The sequence below is a fragment of the Zonotrichia leucophrys genome, unplaced genomic scaffold (genome assembly GCF_028769735.1).
Source record: "Zonotrichia leucophrys gambelii isolate GWCS_2022_RI unplaced genomic scaffold, RI_Zleu_2.0 Scaffold_676_27409, whole genome shotgun sequence".
NCBI lineage: Eukaryota > Metazoa > Chordata > Aves > Passeriformes > Passerellidae > Zonotrichia > Zonotrichia leucophrys.
In genome coordinates, this window is record NW_026992881.1 from 1 (window position 1) to 27,409 (window position 27,409).

At 57.4% G+C, this 27,409-nt stretch overlaps 2 protein-coding genes across 2 annotated transcripts; one reads left to right on the forward strand and one right to left on the reverse strand.

Annotated features, from left to right (window-relative positions):
* Positions 1-1,822: 1,822 nt before the first annotated feature.
* Positions 1,823-26,635, forward strand: NEURL4 (neuralized E3 ubiquitin protein ligase 4; the record flags this gene model as incomplete). Its single annotated transcript, XM_064701466.1, has 18 exons — positions 1,823-1,895; positions 5,103-5,430; positions 6,376-6,557; positions 8,645-8,730; positions 8,811-8,973; positions 10,427-10,637; positions 11,863-11,910; positions 12,357-12,460; positions 12,951-13,076; positions 15,124-15,269; positions 17,229-17,432; positions 17,998-18,096; positions 18,953-19,129; positions 20,854-20,991; positions 22,252-22,410; positions 24,464-24,643; positions 25,516-25,609; positions 26,537-26,635. Coding segments are annotated over 18 exons (2,617 nt in total), but the record flags the coding sequence as incomplete, so codon positions are not given.
* LOC135441915 (homeobox protein ESX1-like) lies at positions 9,079-9,837 on the reverse strand (the record flags this gene model as incomplete). Its single annotated transcript, XM_064701467.1, is given in 5 exon segments — positions 9,079-9,153; positions 9,156-9,199; positions 9,280-9,363; positions 9,665-9,779; positions 9,781-9,837. Coding segments are annotated over 5 exon segments (375 nt in total), but the record flags the coding sequence as incomplete, so codon positions are not given.
* Positions 26,636-27,409: the final 774 nt, after the last annotated feature.

A 27,409-nucleotide genomic window follows, 5' to 3' on the forward strand; every position in this document is an offset into this window, starting at 1 on the left:
AATTATTTTATCTCCCAAATTTCTCCTTTTAAACCCCAAAATTCCCCAAAACTCCCCCAAAATCTGCTCCAGGCACCCCAAATTTGGGGGGAACCCTGGGCACCCAAAAATCCCAAAAATCTCCTAAAAAAAATTTGTTTGTGTTGCAAAAATTTGGTTTATATTTTTCCAGAAATTTCTCATTTTAAACCCCAAAAAACCCCAAAATCCACCCAAAATCCACCCACGGGACCCCCAAAATCTGATCCGGGCACCCCAAAATTGGGGGGAGCCCCGGACACCCCAAAATCCCAAAAATTCCCTAAAAAAATCCCTTTGTGTTGTGGAAATTTGAATTATTTTACCTCCCAAATTTCTCCTTTTAAACCCTAAAATTCCCCAAAATTCCCCAAAATTCACCCACGGGACCCCCAAAATCTGATCCGGGCACCCCAAAATTGGGGGGAGCCCCGGACACCCCAAAATCCCAAAAATCCCCCCAAAAAATCCCCTTGAGATGAAGAAATTCTGATAATTTTACTTCAGAGATTTTTATTTTTGGAGCCCCAAAATTTCTCCAAATCCGCCCAAAACTGACCCACGGGATCCCCAAATCCTCCTCTGAACCCCCAAAATTTTTGGGGTGCCCCCAAATTTTCCCTATCCCATCCTGGGGTGAATCTGGGCGGTTTTGGGGTGAATTTTTGAGAGTTTTGGGGTGAATTTTGAAGGTTTTGGGGTGAATTTGGGGGATTTTGGGGGTGAATTTTGGGGTGATTTTGGGGGGTTTGGGAGTGAATTCTGGGAGTTTTGGGGTGAATTTTGGGGTGAATTTGGGGTGAATTTTGGGGTGAATTTTGGGATGTTTTTGGGGTGAATTTGGGGGATTTTGGGGTGAATTTTGGGGCGATTTTGGGGGTGAATTTTGGGGTGAATTTGGGGGGTTTGTGAGTGAATTCTGGCAGTTTTGGGGTGAATTTTGGGTGAGTTTTGGGGTGAATTTGGGGGATTTTGGGGTGAATTTTGGGGGGTTTTGGGGTGAATTTTGGGAGATTTGGGGTGAATTTTAGGGTAAATTTTGAGGGGTTTTGGGCTGAATTTTGGGGGGTTTTGGGGTGAATTTTGGGGGTGAATCTGGGCGGTTTTGGAGTGAATTTTTCAGAGTTTTGGGGTGAATTTTGAAGGTTTTGGGGTGAATTGTGGCAATTTTGGGGGTGAATTTTGGGGTGAATTTTGGGGTGAATTCTGGCAGTTTTGGGGTGAATTTGGGGGGTTTTGGGGTGAATTTTGGGAGTTTTGGGGGGAATTTTGGGGTAAATTTTGAGGGGTTTTGGGCTGAATTTTGGGGGTTTTTGGGGTGAATTTTGGGGGATTTTGGGGTGATTATGGGGTTTTTTTTGGTGGATTTGGAGATTTTGGGGTGAATTTCTGGCGTGAATATTGGGGTGAATTTGGGGGGTTTGGGAGTGAATTCTGGCAGTTTTGGGGTGCATTTGGGGGATTTTGGGGTGAATTTTGGGATGTTTTTGGGGTGAATTTTGGGAGTCTTGGGGTGAATTTTTGGGGTGAATTTTTGGGGTGAATTTTGGGGTAAATTTTGGGGGGTTTTGGGGTGAATTTTGGGGTGAATTTTGGGTTGAATTTTGGGGGGTTTGGGGGTGAATTTTGGGGGGTTTTGGGGGTGAATTTTGGGGGGTTTTGGGGGTGAATTTTGGGGGGTTTTGGGGGTGAATTTTGGGGTGAATTTTGGGGGTTTTGGGGGTGAATTTTGGGGTGGATTTGGGGGATTTTGGGGTGAATTGTGGCAGTTTTGGGGTCGGGGTGACCCCGGCTGTCCCCGCAGGAGGGCGACCACATCGGGCTGACCCGCAAGGCCAACAACGCCCTGCACTTCTACATCAACGGCGTGGACCAAGGTGGGGCCCCAAAAACCCCCAAATTCACCCCAAAATCCACCCCAAATCCACCCCGAACCGGGAACCCAGAGCTGACCCCAAAAAGCTCCAAAACCCATCCCAAAAACCCCCAAATTCACCCCAAAACCCACCCCAAAATCCCACTGTAAATGGGGATCCCAAAACTGATCCCCTGCACTTCTACATCAACGGCGTGGACCAAGGTGGGGCCCCAAAAACCCCCAAATTCACCCCAAAATCCACCCCAAATTCACCCTGAACCGGGAGCCCAAAACTGACCCCAAAAAGCTCCAAAACCCACCCCAAAAACGCCCAAATTCACCCCAAAATCCACCCAAAACCCCGTCATAAAGTGTTATCCCAAACGTGATCCCTGGACCAAGGTGGGGCCCCAAAAACCCCCAAATTCACCCCAAAACTGACCCCAAACCGGGAACACAGAGCTGACCACAAAATCCCCAACATCACTTCAAAACCCACCCCAAAAACCCCAAATTCACCCCAAAATCCACCCCAAATCCACCCCGAACCAGAAACCCAGAGCTGACCCCAAAAACCTCCAAAACCCATCCCAAAAACCCCCAAATCCACCTCAAAACTCCATCATAAAGTGTTATCCCAAACGTGATCCCCTGCACTTCTACATCAATGGCATGGACCAAGGTGGGGACCCAAAAACCCCCAAATTCACCCCAAAATCCACCCCGAACCGCAAACCCAGAGCTGACCCCAAAATCCCCAACATCACTTCAAAACCCACCCCAAAAACCCCCAAATTCACCCCAAAACCCACCCCAATTTCAGCCCAAAACGCACCCTAAACCAGGATCCTGAAAACCCCCAAATTTGCCCCAAAATCCATCCCAAATTCACCCCGAACCAGAAACCCAGAGCTGACCCCAAAAACCTCCAAAACCCATCCCAAAAATGCCCAAATTCACCCCAAAAATCCACCCCAAAAACCACCAAAATCTACCCCAAATGCATCCTGAACCAGGACCCCAGAACTGACCCAAAAACCCCCAAATTCACCCCAAACCAGGATCCTGGAAATCCTCAAATGTACCCAAACCCACCACAAAACCCCCGAAATTCACCCCAAAATCCACCCGGGAACCCAAAACTGACCCCAAAAACCCCCAAGTTCATCCCAAACTGGACCCTGGGGTGTCCCCGCTGTCCCCACCCTGTCCCCAGTGCCACCACCGTGTCCCCATGTCCCCACAGTGTCCCCATGTCCCTGCCATGTCCCTGTGTCCCCACAGTGTCCCCATGTCCCCAATGTCCCCATTGTCCCCATGTCCCTGTGTCCTGCTGTCCCCGTGTCCCCATGTCCCCCAGTGTCCCTTGGTGTCCCCATGTCCCCATGTCCCTACCATGTCCCCATGTCCCTTGGTGTCCCATTGTCCCCAGTGCCACCACCATGTCCCCATTGTCCCCAAGTGTCCCCATTGTCCCCATGTCCCCATGTCCCCATTGTCCCCATGTCCCTGTGTCCTGCTGTCCCCATTGTCCCCAGTGCCACCACCGTGTCCCCATGTCCCTTGGTGTCCCCATTGTCCCCAGTGCCACCACCGTGTCCCTGTGGTGTCCCCATTGTCCCCATGTCCAGGCATGGCCACATCCCTGATGCCACAGGTGGTGTACGGCGTGGTGGCCCTGTAGGTCATGGCCGTGTCCCCATGTCCCCATGTCCCTGCCATGTCCCATATACCCAGTGCCACCACCATGTCCCCATTGTCCCCATGTCCTTGCTGTCCCCACCATGTCCCCTGTGCAGGCGTGGCCACGTCGCTGACGCCGCAGGTGCTGTACGGCGTGGTGGATCTCTATGGCATGGCCGTGTCCCCATGTCCCCATGTCCCCAGTGCCACCACCGTGTCCCCATGTCCCTGCTGTCCCTGGTGTCCCCATGTCCCCACAATGTCCCCATGTCCCTGCCATGTCCCCATGTCCCCACATGTCCCCATGTCCCCATTGTCCCCTGTGCAGGTGTGGCCACGTCGCTGATGCCGCAGGTGGTGTACGGCGTGGTGGATCTCTATGACATGGCCGTGTCCCCAATGTCCCCACCGTGTCCCCATGTTCCCAATGTCCCTGCCATGTCCCCATGTCCCTGTGGTGTCCCCATGTCCCCACAGTGTCCCCATGTCCCTGTGGTGTCCCCATGTCCCCACAGTGTCCCCATGTCCCCATGTCCCCTGTGCAGGCGTGGCCACGTCGCTGACGCCGCAGGTGGTGTACGGCGTGGTGGATCTCTATGGCATGGCCGTGTCCCCATGTCCCCATGTCCCTTGATGTCCCCATGTCCCTGCTGTCCCTGAGGTGTCCCCACCATGTCCCCGTGTCCCTCCCGCAGGCGTGGCCACGTCGCTGACGCCGCAGGTGGTGTATGGCGTGGTGGATCTCTACGGCATGGCCGTGTCCCCATGTCCCCACCATGTCCCCAATGTCCCCATGTCCCTGCTGTCCCTGAGGTGTCCCCACCATGTCCCCATGTCCCTCCCGCAGGCGTGGCCACGTCGCTGACGCCGCAGGTGCTGTACGGCGTGGTGGATCTCTATGGCATGGCCGTGTCCCCATGTCCCCACAGTGTCCCCATGTCCCCACAGTGTCCCCATGTCCCCATGTCCCCACAGTGTCCCCATGTCCCTGCTGTCCCTGAGGTGTCCCCACCATGTCCCCATGTCCCTCCCGCAGGCGTGGCCACGTCGCTGACGCCGCAGGTGGTGTACAGCGTGGTGGATCTCTACGGCATGGCCGTGTCCCCATGGCCCCACAATGTCCCCAATGTCCCCATGTCCCTCCCGCAGGCGTGGCCACGTCGCTGACGCCGCAGGTGCTGTACGGCGTGGTGGATCTCTACGGCATGGCCGTGTCCCCATGTCCCCAGTGCCACCACCATGTCCCCATGTCCCTGCTGTCCCTGAGGTGTCCCCATGTCCCCTGTGCAGGCGTGGCCACGTCGCTGACGCCGCAGGTGGTGTACGGCGTGGTGGATCTCTATGGCATGGCCGTGTCCCCATGTCCCTGTGTCCCCATTGTCCCCTGTGCAGGCGTGGCCACGTCGCTGACGCCGCAGGTGGTGTACGGCGTGGTGGATCTCTACGGCATGGCCGTGTCCCCATGTCCCCATGTCCCCAGTGCCACCACCATGTCCCCATTGTCCCTGAGGTGTCCCCATGTCCCTGTGGTGTCCCCGTGCAGGCGTGGCCACGTCGCTGACGCCGCAGGTGGTGTACGGCGTGGTGGATCTCTATGGCATGGCCGTCAAGGTGACCATCGTGCACAACCACAACCACAGCGACCGCCTGCGCCGCAACAACGCCATCCTGCGCGCGCTGTCCCCCGAGGGCACGGCGGGGACGCCGCGCCGGGGCACCAATGCCACCACCGCCACCGGTGCCACCAATGCCACCAATGCCACCAACGGCACCGGCACCACCGGCGCGCCACCGCCCCGGCTGCTGTTCCACCCCAACTGCGGCCAGAAGGCGGCCGTGGTCAATGAGGGCCGGACGGCGCTGCGGCCGCAGTGAGTGACCACGGGGACAGTGGGGACATTGGGGACATTGGGGACATTGGGGACATTGGGGACATTGGGGATATTGGGGACCATGGGGATATTGGGGTCAACGAGGGCCGGACGGCGCTGCGGCCGCAGTGAGTGACTGCGGGGACAGTGGGGGGATTGGGGACATTGGGGACATTGGGGACATTGGGGTCAACGAGGGCCGGACGGCGCTGCGGCCGCAGTGAGTGACCATGGGGACATTGGGGGATTGGGGACACTGGGGACATTGGGGACATTGGGGATATTGGGGACATTGGGGATATTGGGGACATTGGGGTCAACAAGGGCTGGGCGGCGTTGCGGCTGCAGTGAGTGACCATGGGGACATGGGGGGATTGGGGTCATTGGGGACATTGGGGACACTGAGGACATTGGGGACACTGGGGACACTGGGGATATTGGGGACACTGGGGACACTGGGTAGACTGGGGGGAGCAGGGACATTGGGGACATTGGGGGATTTGGGGTATTGAGGACAGTGGGGACATTGGGGTGAGCATGGGGTCATTGGGGACATCAGGGAGATTGGGGACATTGAGGATAACAGGGGGACATTGGGGACGTTGGGGGACGTCGGGGGCATTGGGGACATTGTCTTAAGTGTCCCCAATGCCCCCAATGTCCCCAATGTCCCCAATGCCCCCAATGTCCCAGTGTCCCCAATGCCCCCAATGTCCCCAGTGTCCCCAATGTCCCCAATCTCCCCAGTGTCCCCATGGTCACCCCAGTGTCCCCAATGTCCCCACTGTCCCCAATGTCCCCAATGTCCTCAATGTCCCCAGTGCCCCGATGTCCCCAATCACCCCAATGTCCCCAATGTCCCCAATGTCCCCAATGTCCCCAATCACCCCAATGCCCCCAATGCCCCCAATGTCCCCAATGTCCCCAATGTCCCAATGTCCCCAGTGCCACGGATGACTTCAACCACGGCGTGGTGCTGAGCGCGCGGCCCCTCGGGGACAACGAGCTGTTCCAGGTGCGCCTGGACAAGATGGTGGACAAGTGGGCGGGGTCCATCGAGATCGGCGTCACCACCCACAACCCCGCCTACCTGCAGCTGCCCTCGACCATGACCAACCTGCGCTCAGGTGTGTCACCTGTGTCACCTGGGTGTCACCTGGGTCACCTTAATGTCACCTGCGTGTCACCTGTGTGTCACCTGTGTGTCACCTGGGTCACCTCAGTGCCACCATCCCAACCCCACCATGACTAACCTGCGCTCAGGTGTGTCACCTGTGTCACCTGTGTGTCACCTGTGTGTCACCTGTGTGTCACCTGTGTGTCACCTGTGTCACCTGTGTGTCACCTGTGTCACCTCAGTGTCACCTGTGTGTCACCTGTGTGTCACCTGTGTCACCTGTGTGTCACCTGTGTCACCTCTGTGTCACCTGTGTGTCACCTGTGTCACCTGTGTCACCTGGGTCACCTGTGTGTCACCTGTGTGTCACCTGTGTCACCTCAGTGCCACCATCCCAACCCCACCATGACCAACCTGCGCTCAGGTGTGTCACCTGTGTCACCTCTGTGTCACCTGTGTGTCACCTGGGTCACCTGTGTGTCACCTGTGTGTCACCTGTGTCACCTGTGTGTCACCTGGGTCACCTGTGTGTCACCTGTGTCACCTGGGTCACCTCAGTGTCACCTGGGTCACCTCAGTGTCACCTCAGTGTCACCTCAGTGCCACCATCCCAACCCCACCATGACCAACCTGAGCTCAGGTGTGTCACCTGTGTCCCCAAGGTGGCATTTCCATGACCAATCCCACTGATGTCCCCAATGTCCCCAGTGTCCCAATATGCCCCCAGTGTCCCCAATGTCCCCAATACCCAAAATATCTCTGATTCTCACAACATCCTCAATGTCCCCAACATCCCCTTGTCCCCAATGTCCCCAAGGTGTCCCCAATGTCCCCAATCCCCCCCAATGTCCCCAATCCCTCTGATGTCCTCACTGTCCCCAATGTCCCCAGTGTCCCCACTGTCCCCTGCTGTCCCCAGGCACGTGGATGATGACCGGCAACGGCGTCATGCACAACGGCACCACCGTGCTGGCTGTCCCTGTGTCCCCAATGTCCCCAATGTCCCAATCCCCCCAATCCCCCTCACTGTCCCAATGTCCCCACTGTCCCCAGTGTCCCCAGTGTCCCAGTGTCCCCGTACAGATCCTGTCCCCAGTGTTCCAAATTCCCCCCAATCCCCCCAGTGTCCCCAATGTCCCCAGTGTCCCCGATGTCCCCAATCCCCCCAATGTCCCCAGTGCCCCCAATGTCCCCAATGTCCCCAAATGTCCCCAGGCATGTGGATGATGGCCGGCAATGGGGTCATGCACAACGGCACCACCGTGCTGGCCGTCCTTGTGTCCCCAATGTCCCCAATCCCTCCAATGTCCCCAATGCTCCCCAATGTCCCCAAAGTCCCCGATGTCCCCAAAGTCCCCAATGTCCCCAAAGTGCCCAATGTCCCCCAATGTCCCCAAAGTGCCCAATGTCCCTGCTGTCCCCAATGTCCCCAATGTCCCCAAAGTCCCCAAATGTCCCCAATGTCCTCCTGCTGTCCCCAGGCACGTGGATGATGACCAGTAACGGCGTCATGCACAACGGCACCACCGTGCTGGCTGTCCCTGTGTCCCCAATGTCCCCAATCCCCCCAATCCCCCCCACTGTCCCCAATGTCCCCAATGTCCCCAAATGTCCCCAATTCCCCCAGTGTCCCCAATCCCTCCAATGTCCCCAAAGTCTCCAATGTCCCCCAATGTCCCCGATGTCCCAATGTCCCCAAAGTGCCCACTGTCCCCAAAGTCCCCAATGTCCCCAGATGCCCCCAAAGTCTCCAATGTCCCCCAATGTCCCCAATTCCCCAATCCCCCCCAATGTCCCCAATCCCCCAATGCCCCCAATGCCCCCAATGCCCCCAATGTCCCCAATCCCCCAATGTCCCCAATGTCCCCGATGTCCCCAATGTCCCCAATGTCCCCAAAGTTCCCAATGCCCCCACTGTCCCCAATGTCCCCAAATGTCCCCGATGTCCCCAATGTCCCCAATCCCCTCCACTGTCCCCAATTCCCCTAATGCCCCCAATCCCTCCAATGCCCACAAAGTCCCCAATGTCCCCAATGTCCCCAATGTCCCCAATGTCCCCAATGTCCCCAATGTCCCCAATGTCCCCACTGTCCCCAGGCACGTGGATGATGACCGGCAACGGCGTCATGCACAACGGCACCACCGTGCTGGACGAGTACGGCCACAACCTGGACCGCCTCAAGGTGGGCACACGGCGGCCGCCGGGGGGCGCTGGCGGCGCCGCGGCCGCGTGCCCACGGCCGTGCCCGTGCTGTCCCCGCAGGCGGGGGACACGGTGGGCGTGGTGCGCAGGGACGACGGCACCCTGCACTTCTTCGTCAACGGCGTCGCCCAGGGGCCCGCGGCCTGGAACGTCCCGCCCAACGTCTACGCCGTGGTGGATCTGTACGGGCAGGCGGCGCAGGCCACCATCGTGGACGAGGGAGGTGGGTGACACCTTGGGGACATCGGGGACACTGGGGAGATTGGGGGGATTGGGGACATCGGGGACATGGGACATTGGGGACACTGGGGACATTGGGGGGATTGGGGACATTGGGGACACTGGGGGGATTGGGGGGATTGGGGACACTGGGGGGATTGGGGACATCAGGGGCATTGGGGGGATTGGGGACATTGGGGACACTGGGGACATTGGGGACACTGGGGACACTGGGGACACTGGGGACATTGCGGGGATTGGGAACACTGGGGGGATTGGGGGATTGGGGGGAATTTGGAACACTGGGGACAGGATCTGTACGGGGACACTGGGGACATTGGGGACATCGGGGACATTGGGGACACTGGGGGATTGGGGACATTGGGGACATTTGGGGACATTTGGGGACATTGGGGTTATTTGGGTTAATACGGACATTGGGGACATTGAGGAGATTTGGGACAGTGGGCACTTTGGAGGCACTGGGGACATTGGGGACACTGGGGACATTGGGGACATTGGGGTCAGGATCTGTACGGGCAGGCGGCACAGGCCACCATCGTGGACGAGGGAGGTGGGTGACACCTTGGGGACATCGGGGACATCGGGGGGATTGGGGACACTGGGGATACTGGGGACACTGGGGGGATTGGGGGGATTGGGGACATTGGGGACACTGGGGTCAGGATCCGTACGGGCTGGTGGCACATGGCACCATCGTGGACGAGGGAGGTGTGTGACACTGGGGACATCGGGGACATCGGGGACATTGGGGGACCTTGGGGACACCAGGGGACCTTGGGGACATTGGGGAACACTGAGGACATTGGGGGAATTCGGTGGGGACATGGAGAACAATGGGGAACATTGGGGACACTGGGGGACCTTGGGGACACCAGGGGACCTTGGGGACCCCGGGGGACACCAGGGGACACTGGGGCACACTGGGGACCTTGGGGCCCTTGGGGACACTGGGGACACCAGGGGACCTTGGGGACACTGGGGGACCTTGGGGACACCAGGGGACCTTGGGGACCTTGGGGCCCTTGGGGACACTGAGGGCCCTTGGGGACACCAGGGGACCTTGGGGCCCTTGGGGACACTGAGGGACATTGGGGACACTGTGGGACTTTGGGGACACTTGGGGCCCTTGGGGACACTGAGGGACCTTGGGGACACCAGAGGACCTTGGGGACCTTGGGGACACTGAGGACATTGGGGGAATTGGGTGGGGACATGGAGAACAATGGGGACACTGGGAACACTGTGGGCCCTTGGGGACACCAGGGGACCTTGGGACCTTGGGGACACTGTGGGCCTTGGGGACACTGAGGACATTGGGGGAATTGGGTAGGAACATGGAGGAAACATGGGACACATCTTGGGGACACTGTGGGCCCTTGGGCCCAGGAGCATTGGGGCCCTTGGGGCACTGAGGACCCAGCGTGGTGTCGCAGAGGTGCCGGCGCTGCCCCGGGGACGCTCCGGGGCGGCGGCGGTGCGTGCACGCCGGGGCAGCCCCGAGGGCGCCTCCCCGGGCGGGGCCCCGGGCGAGCTGCGCTTCCACCGCCTGCACGGCGCCAACGCCGTCATCACCAACGGCGGCCGCACGGCGCTGCGCCAGAACTGCCGCTCCGAGTTCAACGACGCCATCGTCATCTCCAACCGGTGAGGGGACAAAAAATATCCTGAAATTCCCCAAAAAAATCCCCCCAAAAATCCACCCAGAAATGGTGAAATCCCAAAAATCCCTGTTAAAATACCCCAAACTGCCCCAAACCCGGCCAGAACGGCCGCTCCGAGTTCAACGACGCCATCGTCATCTCCAACCGGTGAGGGCACCAAAAACACCCAAATTCCCAAAAAAATCCACCCAGAAATGGTAAAATCCCCTTTAAAATACCCCAGACTGGCCCAAAATCCAAACCCAACCTGGCCAGAACGGCCGCTCCGAGTTCAACGACGCCATCGTCATCTCCAACCGGTGAGGGGACCAAAACCACCGAAATTCCCAAAAAAATCCACCCAGAAATGGTAAAAACCCCATTGAAATACCCCAACTGCCCAAACAAACCCCAAACCCTGGTGCTGCGCAGAACGGCCGCTCTGAGTTCAACGACGCCATCGTCATCTCCAACCGGTGAGGGGACCAAAAATATCCTGAAATTCCCAAAAAAATCCACCCAGAAATGGTAAAAACCCCATTGAAATACCCCAAACCCGGCCAGAACGGCCGCTCCGAGTTCAACAACGCCATCGTCACCTCCAACCGGTGAGCAACCACAAATACCGAAAATACTGAAAATCCAAAACAATCCGCCAATTCACACCCATGATCATCCCAATGTGACAACCCAAAATACCTGAAAACCTAATCAAAAAATCCCCAAAAAATCCACACCAGAATCCAAAAAAAAGCTGTAAAATCTCAAAAAACCATGAATCCCAATCCCCCCAAACCCAACCATTCACCAGTTTCGGGGTGTCCTGTTTTTGGGGTAATTTCCCCATTTTTGGGGTGTCCCAGCTCTGATTTTTGGGGTGATTTCCCATTTTTGGAGTGTTCCATCTCTGATTTTTGGGGTAATTTCCTGGTTTTGGGATGATTTCCCCATTTTTGGGGTAATTTCTCCATTTTTGGGGTGTCCCATTTTTGGGGTGTCCCAGATCTGATTTTTGGGGTAATTTCTCTGTTTTTGGGGTGTCCCCATTTTTGGGGTCATTGTCCCAATTTTAAGGTCATTTCCCCATTTTTGGGTGTCCCTGTTTTTGGGTGTCCCCACTCTGATTTTTGGGGTGATTTCCCCATTTTTGGGTGTCCCATTTTTGGGCTGTCTCTTTTTTGGGGTAATTTCCCCATTTTTGGGGTGATTTCTCTGTTTTTGGGGTGCAGAGCCCTGCGGGACGGGGAGCTGTGGCTCTGGGGTTTCCCATTTTTGGGGTAATTTCCCCATTTTTGGGGTGATTTCCCCATTTTTGGGGTGATTTCCCCATTTTTGGGGTGATTTCTCTGTTTTTGGGGTGCAGGGCCCTGTGGGACGGGGAGCTGTGGCTTTGGGGTGTCCCCGCTCTGATTTTTGGGGTAATTTCCCCATTTTTAGGTGTCCCATTTTTGGAGTGATTTGTCTGTTTTTGGGGTGTCCCTTTTTTGGGGTAATTTCTTCATTTTTGGGGACACTGAGAACACTGGGGACACTGGGGACACTGGGTGGCATTGGGGACATTGGGGGGGATTGGGGACACTGGGGACACTGGGGACACTGGGGACATTGGGGGACATGGGGGGGTTGGGGGCACTGGGGACATTGGGACACTGGGGACATTGGGGACACTGGGGACACTGGGGGGGATTGGGGACACTGGGGACATTCGGGACACTGGGGACAGTGGGGGCATTGAGGACATTGGGGGCATTGGGGACATTGGGGACATTGGGGGGATTGGGGACATTGGGGCCATCCAGGGCGTGGCCTGCTTGGGGCTGCCACCAGGTACCCTGGGGACACTGGGGACATTGGGGACATTCATGACATTAATGACACTGGGAGGATTGGGGACATCCAGGGAATTGGGGACACTGGGGACATTGGGGACACTGGAGACACTGGGGACATTGGGGACATCTGGGGGGGATTGGGGACATTGGGGGATGTTGGGGGACATGAGGATGATGGCACTGAGGTGACAGTGAGGTGACACAGGTGACACACAGGTGACACACAGGTGACCCAGGTGACACACAGGTGACACTCAGGTGACACTGAGGTCACCCAGGTGACACCCAGGTGACACTCAGGTGTGTCCCCGTGTCCCCAGAGGTGTACGCTGTGGTGGATCTCTATGGTCAGTGTGTCCAGGTGTCCCTGTGGTGGCACTGGTGACACACAGGTGTCTCTAAGGTGACACAGGTGACACCCAGGTGACACAGGTGACACCCAGGTGACACTCAGGTGACACCCAGGTGTGTCCCCGTGTCCCCAGAGGTGTACGCTGTGGTGGATCTCTATGGTCAGTGTGTCCAGGTGTCCCTGACCGGCGCCTCCGGCCCCACGGACAACAGCCAGAGCCCGGGGGCGGGGCCCGACAAAGCCCCGCCCCCTTCGCCAGGTACTGGGAGGGACTGGGACGGACTGGTTTATATTGGTTTATACTGGTTTATACTGGGTTATACTGGCAGGGATTGGAAGGTGCCTCCACCCCACTGACCACTGACCACTGCACTGGCCATTACACCGACCATCACACTGACCACACTGACCATCACACTGACCATTCCGTGTGTCCGTCCGCAGCTCCGGGCCCGTGCCAGCGGTTCCACGGGCGCTGTGGCCAGAACGTGACCACACTGACCATTACACTGACCATTACACTGACCATTGACTGTTGCACTGACCATCACACTGGCCTCTGACCATTACACTGACCATTACACTGACCACTGACCATCACACTGACCACACTGACTGTTGTGTCTGCAGCTCTGGGCCCGTGCCAGCGCTTCCACGGGCGCTGTGGCCAGAACGTGGTCACACTGACCATTACACTGACCATCCCTTACCCCAGTGACCATCACACTGACCATCACTCTGACCATCACACTGACCATTCCCTGTGTCCCCTCACAGCTCCAGGCCCGTGCCAGCGGTTCCACGGGCGCTGTGGCCAGAACGTGGTCACACTGACCATTGCACTGACCATTGACTGTTGCACTGACCATTGACCATTACACTGACCACACTGACCGTTCCGTGTGTCCCCTCACAGCTCCGGGCCTGTGCCAGCGGTTCCATGGGCGCTGTGGCCAGAACGTGGCCGCACTGACCATTGCACTGACCATCCCTTACCCCAGTGACCATCACACTGACCATTGACCATCACACTGACCGTTCCGTGTGTCCCCTCACAGCTCTGGGCCCGTGCCAGCGCTTCCACGGGCGCTGTGGCCAGAACGTGGTCACACTGACCATTACACTGACCACTGACCACACTGACCACACTGACCGTTGTGTCCGCAGCTCCGGGCCCGTGCCAGCGGTTCCACGGGCGCTGTGGCCAGAACGTGACCACACTGACCATTACACTGACCATCACACTGACAATCACACAGACCGTTACACTGACGACACCACTGACCATCACACTGACCATCACACTGACCACTGACTGTTGCACTGACCATCACACTGACCATCACACTGACCACTGACTGTTGCACTGACCATCACACTGACTGTCACACTGACCATCACACTGACCGTTACACTGACCATCACACTGACCATCACACTGACCGTTCCCTGTGTCCCCTCACAGCTCCGGGCCCGTGCCAGCGGTTCCACGGGCGCTGTGGCCAGAACGTGACCACACTGACCATCACACTGACCATCACACTGACCATTACACTGACCATTACACTGACCACTGACCACACTGACCGTTGTGTCCGCAGCTCCGGGTCCGTGCCAGCGGTTCCACGGGCGCTGTGGCCAGAATGTGACCACACTGACCATCACACTGACCATCACACTGACCATTACACTGACCACTGACCACACAGACCATCACACTGACCACGCTGACCATTCCGTGTGTCCATGCACAGCTCCGGGTCCGTGCCAGCGCTTCCACGGGCACTGTGGCCAGAACGTGGTCACACTGACCATCACACTGACCATCACACTGACCATCACACTGACCATCACACTGACCATTACACTGACCATCACACTGACCGTTCCCTGTGTCCCCTCACAGCTCCGGGCCCGTGCCAGCGCTTCCACGGGCGTTGTGGCCAGAACGTGACCACACTGTGCATTACACTGACCATCACACTGACCGTTACACTGACCATCACACTGACCATCACACTGGCCTCTGACCATTACACTGACCATCACACTGACCATTACACTGACGACACCACTGACCACACCACTGACCATTACACTGACCATTGACCATCACACTGACCATCACACTGACCGTTTCCTGTGTCCCCTCACAGCTCCGGGCCCGTGCCAGCGGTTCCACGGGCGCTGTGGCCAGAACGTGGTCACACTGACCACAGCACTGACCATCGACCATCACACTGACCATCACACTGACCACTGACCATTACACTGACCACTGACCACACTGACCGTTGTGTCCGCAGCTCCAGGCCCGTGCCAGCGGTTCCACGGGCGCTGTGGCCAGAACGTGGCGCTGGCGGCCGAGGGCCTGGGCGCCGCCCGCGTCTCCGGGTACTGCCACGGCCTCGTCTTCAGCCGCTCCCACCTGCGCCCGGGGGAGCTCTTCGAGGTGGGCGGGGCCGCGGGGCCACGCCCACCAACGGGCGTGGTCACCTGCCGGGGGGAGGTGGGGAAACGGCGCTGTCGCTTTAAGGGAGTGGGTGTGGCTATCAGAAGCCACACCCCAGGGAGGGGCAAGAGAAGGACGCTGTTGCTTTAAGGAGTGGGTGTGGCCATTGTGGGTGTGGTTACCTGAGGAGCCACGCCCCAGAAAAGGGTGGGATATGAAAAGGGCGCTGTCGCTTTAAAGGGTGGGTGTGGCCTTTGTGGGTGTGGCCGTTGTGGGCGGGGTTACCTGGGGAAGCCACGCCCTAGGGAGGGGCGAGAAAAAGGTGCTGTCACTTTAAGGGGTGGGTGTTGTCACTGTGGGCGGGGCTAGCTGAAGAAGCCACACCCTGGGGTGGGGCTAGAAAAGGACACAGTCGCTTTAAGGGAATGGGTGTGGTCATTGTGGGCGGGGTTATCTGGGGAGCCACGCCCCAGGGACTGACAGGATTGGAAAAGGGCGCTGTCGCTTTAAGGGATGGATGTTGCCATTGTGGGTGGGGCATGTGGATAGGCCACACCCTCAATTCAGAAAGCCCCGCCCCCAGCTCAATTGGAACACCCCCAGGTGAGTTCTGGGCTCACCTGTGCCCCGCCCATCCCAGGGCTAAGCCCCGCCCATCCCAGGTGTGTTCAGGGCTAAGCCCCGCCCACCCAGGTGTGTTCATGGTTAAGCCCTGCCCATTCCAGGGATAAGCCCCGCCCATCCCAGGTGCGTTTAAGCCCTGCCCATCCCAAGGCTAAGCCCCGCCCATCCCAGGTGCATTCAGGGGTAAGCCCCGCCCATACCAGGTGTATTTAGGGCCTTCCCCAGACCCTCACCTGTCCCAGGTGTGCATTGAAGCCCTGGACGAGCGGTGGGCGGGGTCTCTGTGGGTGGGGCTGTCCCCAGGTGTGTCCCAGCTGTGTCCCAGGTGTGTCCCACCCTCACCTGTCCCACCCTCACCTGTCCCACCCTCACCTGTCCCTGTCTCACCTGCCCCTGTCTCACCTGCCCAGGTGCACATCAAGGCCCTTGATGAGCGGTGGGCGGGGTCAGTGTGGGTGGGGCTGTCCCCAGCTGTGTCCCAGCTGTGTCCCTCACCTGTCCCACCCTCACCTGCCCCTGTCTCACCTGCCCAGGTGCCCATCGAGGCCCTGGATGAGCGGTGGGCGGGGTCAATGTGGGTGGGGCTGTCCCAGCTGTGTCCCAGGTGTGTCCCACCCTCACCTGTCCCACCCTCACCTGTCCGTGTCTCACCTGCCCAGGTGCGCATCGAGGCCCTGGACGAGCGGTGGGCGGGGTCAGTGTGGGTGGGGCTGTCCCCAGGTGTGTCCCAGGTGTGTCCCTCACCTGTCCCACCCTCACCTGTCCCACCCTCACCTGTCCCTGTCTCACCTGTCCGTGTCTCACCTGCCCAGGTGCGCATCGAGGCCCTGGACGAGCGGTGGGCGGGGTCAGTGTGGGTGGGGCTGTCCCCAGCTGTGTCCCTCACCTGTCCAGGTGTGCATTGAAGCCCTGGACGAGCGGTGGGCGGGGTCAGTGTGGGTGGGGCTGTCCCAGGTGTGTCCCAGCTGTGTCCCAGGTGTGTCCCAGCTGTGTCCCACCCTCACCTGTCCGTGTCTCACCTGCCCAGGTGCGCATCGAGGCCCTGGACGAGCGGTGGGCGGGGTCAATGTGGGTGGGGCTGTCCCAGGTGTGTCCCAGGTGTGTCCCTCGCCTGTCCCACCCTTACCTGTCCAGGTGCGCATCGAGGCCCTGGACGAGCAGTGGGCGGGGTCTCTGTGGGTGGGGCTGTCCCAGGTGTGTCCCAGATGTGTCCCAGCTGTGTCCCTCACCTGTCCAGGTGTGCATTGAAGCCCTGGATGAGCGGTGGGCGGGGTCAGTGTGGGTGGGGCTGTCCCCAGGTGTGTCCCACCCTCACCTGTCACCTGTCTGTCCCAGGTGCGCATCGAGGCCCTGGACGAGCGGTGGGCGGGGTCTCTGCGGGTGGGGCTCACGGCCCTGCCCCCCCCCGGCCCCCCCGCCCTGCCCCCCTCCCTGCTGGACCTGCCGGCCCCGCCCACCTGGGCTGTCACCGGGGCCGAGGTTCGGCACAACGGGAGCCAGGTGCGGCACAACTACGGCGTCAGCCTGGACAGACTGACGGTCAGTGCGCACCTGGGCTCACCTGGGAGGGATTTGGGGTCACCTGGGGAGGATTTGGGGTCACCTGGTGGGGATTTGGGGGGATTTGAGCTTACCTGGGCTCACCTGAGTGACCTGGAGGGGATTTGGGGTCACCTGGAAGGGGTTTGGGAGGGGATTTGGGGTTACCTGGGCTCACCTGAGCCCACCTGGGGTTACCTGGAGGGGATTTGGGGTCACCTGGAAGGGGTTTGGGAGGGGGTTTGGGGTCACCTGAGCTCACCTGGAGGGGATTTGGGGTCACCTGAGCTCACCTGGGCATGAATTTGGGGATGGTTTTGAAGAGAATTTTGAATATTTGGGGCTAAAATTTGGGTTAAATTTATGCCGTTCTGGTCTCTCTCAGGTGGGGATGGATTTGGGTTGGATTTGGGTTAAATTTGGGCTATTTTGGGTTAAATTTGTGCCGTTCTGGTCTCTCTCAGGTGGGGATGGATCTGGGGATGGATTTGGGTTAAATTTGGGCTATTTTGGGTTACATTTGGGCTGTTTTGGGTTACATTTGTGCCATTTTGGTCTCTCTCAGGTGGGGAACCGGCTGGGCGTGCGCCGGGGCCCGGACGATTCCCTGCACCTGGTGGTGGACGGGCAGGACATGGGGCCCGCGGCCACCGGGGTGGCCAAGGTAACACCTGGGGGCACCTGGGCACACCTGGGGGCACCTGGGCACACCTGGGCACACCTGGGGCACCCAAAACACACCTGGGGGCACCTGGGGGCACTTGGGGCACACCTGGGGGTACCTGGGGGCACCCAAAATACACCTGGGGGCACCCAAAACACACCTGGGGGCACCTGGGCACACCTGGGGGCACCCAAAACACACCTGGGGGTACCTGGGTACACCTGGGGCACCCAAACCACACCTGGGGGCACCCAAAACACACCTGGGCACACCTGGGCACACCTGGGGGTACCTGGGGGCACCCAAAATACACCTGGGGGGCCAAACTCAAACCTGGGGATCACCTGGGGACACCTGGGATATACCTGGGTGCACATGGGCACACCTGGGCACACCTGGGTTACACCTGGGTCACACCTGGGCACACCTGGGATATACCTGGGGGTACCTGGGTTACACCTGGGCACACCTGGGCACACCTGGGGCACACCTGGGGTACACCTGGGCACACCTGGGATACACCTGGAGCACACCTGGGGCACACCTGGGATATACCTGGGTGGACATGGGCACACCTGGGCACATCTGGGCACACCTGGGGCACACCTGGGGTACACCTAGGGGCACCCAAAACACACCTGGGCACACCTGGGGGCACATGGTCACACCTGGAGCACATCTGGGCACACCTGGAGCACACCTGGGCACACCTGGGGGTACCCAAAACACACCTGGGCACACCTGGGCACACTCCATGACATCATCCCCTCTCCCATCACTTCCTGTTATGGGCGGGGCCATGCCATCACGCCCCGCCCCCTCTCTGACGCCCCGCCCCCTTTGTGTGACGTCACAGAACGCGTTCGTGGCCCTGGACCTGTACGGGCGCGTCACGGCCGTGTCCATCGTCAGCGCGGGGGGCGGGGCCGCGGGGGGCGGGGACGGCCCCTCCCCCACCCCCAGCCCCTCCCCCAGCCCCACCCCCAGCGAGGCCCCGCCCCTCGCCCCGCCCGGAGGGGACGGAGGAGATTGGGTGAGAGGGGGAGGGGCGGGGCTGGGATGGACTGGGATGGACTGGGATGGAACTGGGTTATACTGGGAGGGAACTGGGATATACTGGGATGTACTGGGAATGGATTGGGTTATACTGGGACGTACTGGGATGGACTGGGATGGACTGGGATGGACTGGGATATACTGGGATATACTGGGAGGGGATTAGGGGGCACTGGGATGGACTGGGAATGGATTGGGTTATACTGGGAGGGACTGGAATGGACTGAGTTGGCCTGGGAGGAACTGGGATGAACTGGGATGGACTGGGAGGGACTGGGATATACTGGGACATACTGAGATGGACTAGGAGGGACTGGGAAGGGATTGGGTTATATTGGGATGGAACTGGGATATACTGGGATATACTGGGATGGACTGGAAGGGGTTTGGGTTATACTGGGATGAACTGGGAGGGAATTGGAGGAGATTGGGGGGGACTGGGATGGACTGGGAGGGAACTGGGAGGGGACTGGATTATACTGGTCTGTAATGGGAGGGGCTGATATATACTGGGATGGACTGGTTTATACTGGGAGGGACTGGGAGGGAGCTGGGGGTATAGTGGGTTATAGTGGGATGAACTGGGAGGGACTGGTTTATACTGGGTTATACTGGGTTACACTGGGTTATACTGGGTTATACTGGGTTATACTGGGTTATACTGGGTTATACTGGGATATACTGGGTTACACTGGGTTATACTGGGTTATACTGGGTTACACTGGGTTATACTGGGAGGGACTGGGACGGGAACTCAGGGGAACTGGGAGGAACTGGGGGGGACTGGGTTGTACTCATTATACTGGTTTATACTGGTTTATACTGGGTTATACTGATTTACATTGGTTTATACTGGATTGCACTGGGAGGGTTTTTGCTCTTCCCAGTTCCTCCCAAATTTCCCCCCAGGGAAGCCCAAAATCCCCCCAAAACCCCAAATTTTGATTTTTTAACCCAATTTCAGGGTCCCCCGACGTTCCTGGGGTGCCACGGCAAGAACATCGAGCTGGCCCTGCCCCATTTAACCCTTAAATCCCCCCAAAAATCCCCCAAAAATTCAATTTAAACCCCCAAAATTACCATTAAATTTTATAAAATCCCCCAAACTCTCCCCAAAACCCCAAATTTTGATTTTTTAACCCCAATTTCAGGACCCTCCCACATTCCTGGGGTGCCACGGCAAGAACATCGAGCTGGCCCTGCCCCATTTAACCCTTAAATCCCCCCAAAAATCCCATTTAATCCCCTCAAAATCCCATTTAAACCCCTCAAAATCCCATTTAAATTCTACAAAATCCCCCAAACTCTCCCCAAAACCCCAAATTTTGATTTTTTCACCCCAATTTAGGGTCCCCCCACGTTCCTGGGGTGCCACGGCAAGAACATCGAGCTGTCCCTGCCCCATTTAACCCTTAAATGCCCCCCAAAAATCCCCCAAAAATCCCATTTAAACCCCTCAAAATCCCCCAAAATCCCCCCAAAACCCCAAATTTTGATTTTTTACCCCATTTCAGGGTCCCCCGACGTTCCTGGGGTGCCACGGCAAGAACATCGAGCTGGCCCTGCCCCATTTAACCCTTAAATCCCCCCAAAAAATGCCATAAAAATTCCGTTTAAACCCCCAAAATCCCATTTAAATTCCACAAAATCCCCCAAACTCCCCCCAAAACCCCAAATTTTGATTTTTTCACCCCATTTCAGGGTCCCCCCACGTTCCTGGGGTGCCACGGCAAGAACATCGAGCTGTCCAACGGCGCCCGCACGGCCACGCGCGTCAGCAGCTACAACCAGGGGCTGGTGCTGGTGGGGCAGCCCCTCCCCCCGGGGCGCCTCTTCCAGGTAACCATGGCAACCGCGACCTCACCCGTGACGTCATCAGGGCGGGGCGGTGTCGTACGGGAGGGGGGCGGTGGCACAGGGGGTGTGGTGATGTCATACAGGATGGGCCAATGGGGATCCAGGAGTCCTGTGATGTCATTGGGGGTGTGGTGATGTCATAGGGGGCGGGGAAATGGGAATAGGGGATGGTGGTGATGTCATACGGGATGGGCGAATGGGGATCTGGGAGTCTTGTGATGTCATTGGGGGGGGTGGTGATGTCATACAGGATGGGCCAATGGGGATCCGGGAGCCTTGTGATGTCATAGGGGATGGTGGTGATGTCATAGGGGATGGACCAATGAGGATCTGGGAGGCCTGTGATGTCATAGGGGATGCTGGTGATGTCATACAGGATGGGCCAATGGGGATCCGGGAGGCCTGTGATGTCATAGGGGATGCTGGTGATGTCATACAGGATGGGCCAATGGGGATCCAGGAGCCTTGTGATGTCATAGGGGATGGTGGTGATGTCATACAGGATGGGCCAATGGGGATCCAGGAGTCCTGTGATGTCATTGGGGGTGTGGTGATGTCATAGGGGATGGTGGTGATGTCATAGGGGATGGGCCAATGGGGATCCGGGAGTCCTGTGATGTCATATGGGATGGTGGTGATGTCATAGGGGATGGGCCAATGGGGATCCGGGAGTCCTGTGATGTCATTGTGGGTGTGGTGATGTCATAGGGGAGGGGAAATGGGACTAGGGGATGGTGGTGATGTCATAAGGGATGGGCCAATGGGGATCCGGGAGCCTTGTGATGTCATAGGGGATGGTGGTGATGTCATAGGGGATGGGCTAATGGGGATCCGGGAGTCCTGTGATGTCATAGGGGAGGTGGTGATGTCATAGGAGATGGGCCAGTGGGGATTCAGAGACTCCTGTGATGTCATAAGGCAGCGGGGAAATGGGAGTAAGGGGCGGTGATGATGTCATAATGGACACTGTGATGTCACAGAGGATGGGCCGATGGGGGATTGGAGAGGCGATGATGTCATAGGGGAGACTGTGGTGTCATGGGGGGGGGCTTGCTGATGACATCACCACATCCCTGATGACATCATTGATGACATCACAGGTGCAGATCCACGCCCTGAACCCCCAATGGAGCCAATTGGGGGTGGTTGGGTGGGGTTATTTTGGGTGGGTGTGGTCTGTGGGACACTGGGGGACAATGATGACGTCATACCACCGCGATGACGTCACTGATGACGTCACAGGTGCAGATCGACGCCCTGAACCCCCAATGGAGCTCCTCCCTGGCCCTGGGGGTCACCGGGGCCCCCCCCGGCCGCTCCCCCCTGCCGGCCTGCGCCCACGGCCTCAAGCGGCCGGCCTGGATCCTGCAGAGGAGAGCTGTGTTCCACAACGCCAGGAAGGTGGGAAAACACCCCAAATATCCCCAAATATCCCCAAAAATATCCTGAAAATATCACAGAAATATCCTGAAAATATCCCCAAAATATCACTGAAATATCCCCAAAATATCCCCAAAATGTCCCAACTCCAGCCTGGATCCTGCAGAGGAGAGCCGTCTTCCACAACGCCAGGAAGGTGGGAAAAACACCCCAAAATATCCCCAAATATCCCCAAAAATATCCTGAAAATATCACCAAAATATCCCGGAAATATCACTGAAATTACTGCAAAAATATCCCCAAAAATATCCCCAAAATATCCCAACCCCGGCCTGGATCCTGCAGAGCAGAGCCGTCTTCCACAACGCCAGGAAGGTGGGAAAACACCCCAAAAACACCCTGAAAATACCCCAAAAATATCACTGAAATATCCCCAAAATATCACTGAAATATCCCCTAAATATCCCTGAAATATCCCCAAAATATCCTGAAAATATCCCCAAAATTACTGCAAAAATATCCCCAAAAATATCCCCAAAATATCCCAACCCCGGCCTGGATCCTGCAGCGCAGAGCCGTCTTCCACAACGCCAGGAAGGTCTGAAAAATGTCCTGAAATACCCCAAAATATCCCCAAAAATATCCTGAAAATATCACTGAAATATCCTGAAAATATCCCCAAAATATCACTGAAATATCCCCAAAAATATCCCCAAAATTACTGCAAAAATATCCCCAAAATATCCCAACCCTGGCCTGGATCCTGCAGAGCAGAGCCGTCTTCCACAACGCCAGGAAGGTCTGAAAAATGTCCTGAAATACCCCAAAATATCCCCAAAAATATCCCTGAAATACCCCCAAAATATCACCAAAATATCCTGAAATATCCCCAAAATATCACCAAAATATCCTGAAAATATCCCCAAAATTACTGCAAAAATATCCCCAAAATGTCCCAACCCCGGCCTGGATCCTGCAGCGCAGAGCCGTCTTCCACAATGCCAGGAAAGTCTGAAAACACCCCAAAAATATCCACCAAATTTTCACTTTTAACCCCAAATTTCACTTTTAACCCAAATTTTCCCATTTTTGTGCATTTTCCCCAGATCTGGGACCTGCCCGGGCCCTCCCTGGAGCTGCTCCCGGCCGGGACCTGAGACCCCAAATTCCCCCCAAACCACCCCGAAACCCCCCAAAATCACTCCAAAACTCATCCTAACCCCCTGAATTCCACCCTAGACCCCCCAAAATTCACATTTTACTGATATTTTCACCCAAATTTTCCCATTTTTCCCTCAGATCCGGGACCTGCCCGGGCCCTCCCTGGAGCTGCTCCCGGCCGGGACCTGAGACCCCAAAACCCCCTCAAATCCCCCCAAAATCCCCCCAAAACTCATCCTAACCCCCTGAATTCCACCCTAGACCCCCCAAAATTCACATTTTACCCCGATTTTCACCCAAATTTTCCCATTTTTGTGCATTTTCCCCTCAGATCCGGGACCTGCCCGGGCCCTCCCTGGAGCTGCTCCCGGCCGGGACCTGGGACCCCAAATCCCCCTAAAACTCCCTCAAAACCCCCCAAAATCACCCCAAATCCCTCCAAAACAACCCCAGACCCCCCAAAATTCACATTTTACCCCGATTTTCACCCAAATTTTCCCATTTTTGTGCATTTTTCCCTCAGATCCGGGACCTCCCTGGGCCCTCCCTGGAGCTGCTCCCGGCCGGGACCTGAGACCCCAAAACCCCCTGAAACTCCCTCAAAACCCCCCAAAACCACCCCAGACCCCCTAAATTTCATTCCAGACCCCCCAATTTTCACTTTTAACCCCAATTTTTCCCATTTTTGTGCATTTTCCCCTCAGATCCGGGACCTGCCCGGGCCCTCCCTGGAGCTGCTCCCGGCCGGGACCTGAGACCCCAAAACCCCCTAAAACTCCCTCAAAACCCCCCAAAATCACCCCAAATCCCTCCAAAACAACCCCAGACCCCCAAATTCATTCCAGACCCCCCAAATTTCATTCCAGACCCCCAAATTTCACTTTTAACCCCAAATTTTCCCATTTTTCCCCAGATCCGGGACCTCCCTGGCCCCTCCCTGGAGCTGCTCCCGGCCGGAACCATTCTGGGGCTCCTCGTGGACGGGGGGGGGCGGCTCCACCTCTTCATCAACGGCCGCGACCAAGGCGCCGTGGCCGGGGGGGTGCCCAGCCCCTGCTACGTCCTGCTGGACCTCTACGGGCAGTGCCAGCAGGTCAGGGGGCACCCCAAAAACCCCAAAAACCCCAAAACAAACCCAAAAACCCAAAACAAACCCAAAAAACCCCAAAACAAACCCAAAAAACCCCGTTGAAATCGGCCCAAGGGGTCCCGAAATACAGAAACCCCAAAAATCGGGGAAAAAATCCCCAAAAATCCCCAAATTCTGGGGGTTGAACACACCTGGACACACCTGCTGGACCTCTACGGGCAGTGCCAGCAGGTGGGGAACCCAAAAACCCCAAAAACCCCAAAACAAACCCAAAAACCCTGCTGAAATCGGCCCAGGGGGTCCCGAAATCCAGAAACACCAAAAATCCCAAAAATCGGGGAAAAAGACCAAAATCTGGGGGTTGAACGCACCTGGGCACACCTGGACAGTGCTAGCAGGTGAGGGGACACCCCAAAATGGGGAACCCCAAAAAACCCCAAAACAAACCCAAAAACCCCATTGAAATCGGCCCGGGGGGTCCCGAAATACAGAAACCCCAAAAATCCCAAAAATCGGGGAAAAAACCCCAAATAAGAAACCCCTAAAAGAAGGATTGGGAACCATCAAAGGATTTGTGGGGACCCCAAAAAGGGTTTGGGACCCCCAAAAACGGAATGGGACCCCCAAAAACAGAATGGGACCCCCAAAAATGGATCAGGGACCCCCAAATGAAGTTTGGGACCCCCCCCAAAGGGGTTTGGTATCTCCCAAAAAGGATCAGGGTCCCCAAAAAATGGTTTTGGGATCCCCAAAATGGGGTCTGGGACCCCCAAAAAGGGTCTGGGACCCCCATAATGGATTTGGGGACCCCCAAATGAAGTTTGGGACCCCCAAATTTGGGTCTGGGACCCCCAAAATCCCTTTGCCCCCCCCAGGTGACGATCGTGGCCGAGGGCCCGGCCGGGGGGGGCTCCCCCAGTGGGGACCCCCGAAATCGGGGAGACGTGGAGAAGGCGGACGTGGTGGATGGTGAGGGGGGACCCCGAAATTGGGGGGGACCCCGAAATTGGGGGGGTTTGGGAGGGAGGGATCCCAAAATTTGGGGGGTCTTGGAGGGGGAAATCTCAAAATTTTGAGGTTTGGGGGCCCTGAAATGAGGGGGGACCCCGAAATTTGGGGGGTTTGGGAGGCTCAAAATGGGGGGAACCCCAAAATTTGGGGGGTTTGTAAGGGGGGAACCCCGAAATTTGGGGAGTCTGGGAGGGCTGGGATTTGAAAATCTGGGGATGACCCCAAAATTTGGGGGGATGGAACCCAAAAATTGGGGGAGATCCCAAAATTTGGGGTGTCTGGGATGGGGAGATCCCAAAATTTGGGGGTTTGGGGGCTCAAATTTGGGGGTGACCCCGAAATTTTGGGGGGATCTGGGAGGCTCAAAATGGAGAGAACCCCAAGCTTTGGGGTATTGGGAGGATCTGGGACCCCAAATTTTCGTGGGTAACCCCAAAATTTGGGGGTTTGGGGTCTCCAAAATAGCAGGAACCCCAAAATTTGGGGGGTCTGAGATTGAAGAACCCCAAAATTTGGGGTGACCCCAAAATTCGGGGGGTTTGGGAGGAGCTAAAACCCCAAAATTTGCTCAAATGGGGACGGAAAACCCCAAATTTGGAGTCTGAACCCCCAAATTTGGGGGCTGGGAGGTGCAGGAACCCCAAAATTGAGGCAAGAACCCCAAAATTACGTCAGGAACCCCAAAATCTGAACAATTGGAGCACCCAAACCCCAAAAATTTCATTTTGGGGGCGTTTAAAACCCCAAATTTTGGGCAGAAAATCCCAATTTTTTGGGCTTGGGGAGCCTCTGGAAGGGCCAAATTTTGGCCGGGGGGGTTTTGGGACCCCCCGGTTTTTTTGGGGGGCTCCTGGGTGGTCTCTGAGCCCCCCCCGTGCCCCCCAGGGGTGAAGGAGAGCCTTTGTTGGGGACCCCCCGCGCCCCCCCAGCCCTGCCCCTACCAGGCCCTGTGTGCGCGGTTCAAGGACCTGCTGCTGCTGCCAGGTGGGACTGGGGGGTCCTGGGGGATTTTGGGGGGATTTGGGGGGTCCTGGGGGGATTTGGGGGGATCCTGAGGGTGTTTGGGTGGGATTTTGGGGGTCCTGGGGGGATTTGGGGGGTCCTGATGAGGTTTTGAGGGGTTTTGGGGGGATTTTGGGGGGTCCTGAGGGGGTTTGGATGGGATTTGGGGGTGATTTTGGGGGTCCCTGAGAGGATTTGGGGGGGTCCTGAGGGTGTTTGGGGGGTCCCTGATGAGGTTTTGGGGGGTTTGGATGGGATTTTGGGGGGTCCTGGGGGGGATTTTGGGGAGGTCCTGGAGGGATTTGGGGAGATTTTGGGGGTCCTGGAGGGGATTTCAGGGTGATTTGGGGGGATTTTGGGGGTCCCTGATGAGGTTTTGGGGGGTTTGGATGGGATTTGACGGGGATTTTGGGGGTCCTGGGGGTTTTTCGCGTCCCTGGGGTTGGGGGGTCCTGGGAGGGATTTTGGGGGGGAATTTGGGGTCCCTGATGCACTTTTTAGGGATTTTTGGTGTCCCTAACCCCATTTTCAGTGCCCCTGACCCCATCCCGGGGGTCTCTGACCCCATTTTTGGTGCCCCTGACCCCATTTCAGGGTCCCTGTCCCCATTTCGGGGGTCCCCAATCCCATTTCTGGGACCCCCGACCCCATTTCTGGTGCCCCTGACCCCATTTTCGGGTCCCTGACCCCATTTTTGGTGCCCCCGACCCCATTTTCGGGGTCCCTGACCCCATTTCTGGTGCCCCTGACCCCATT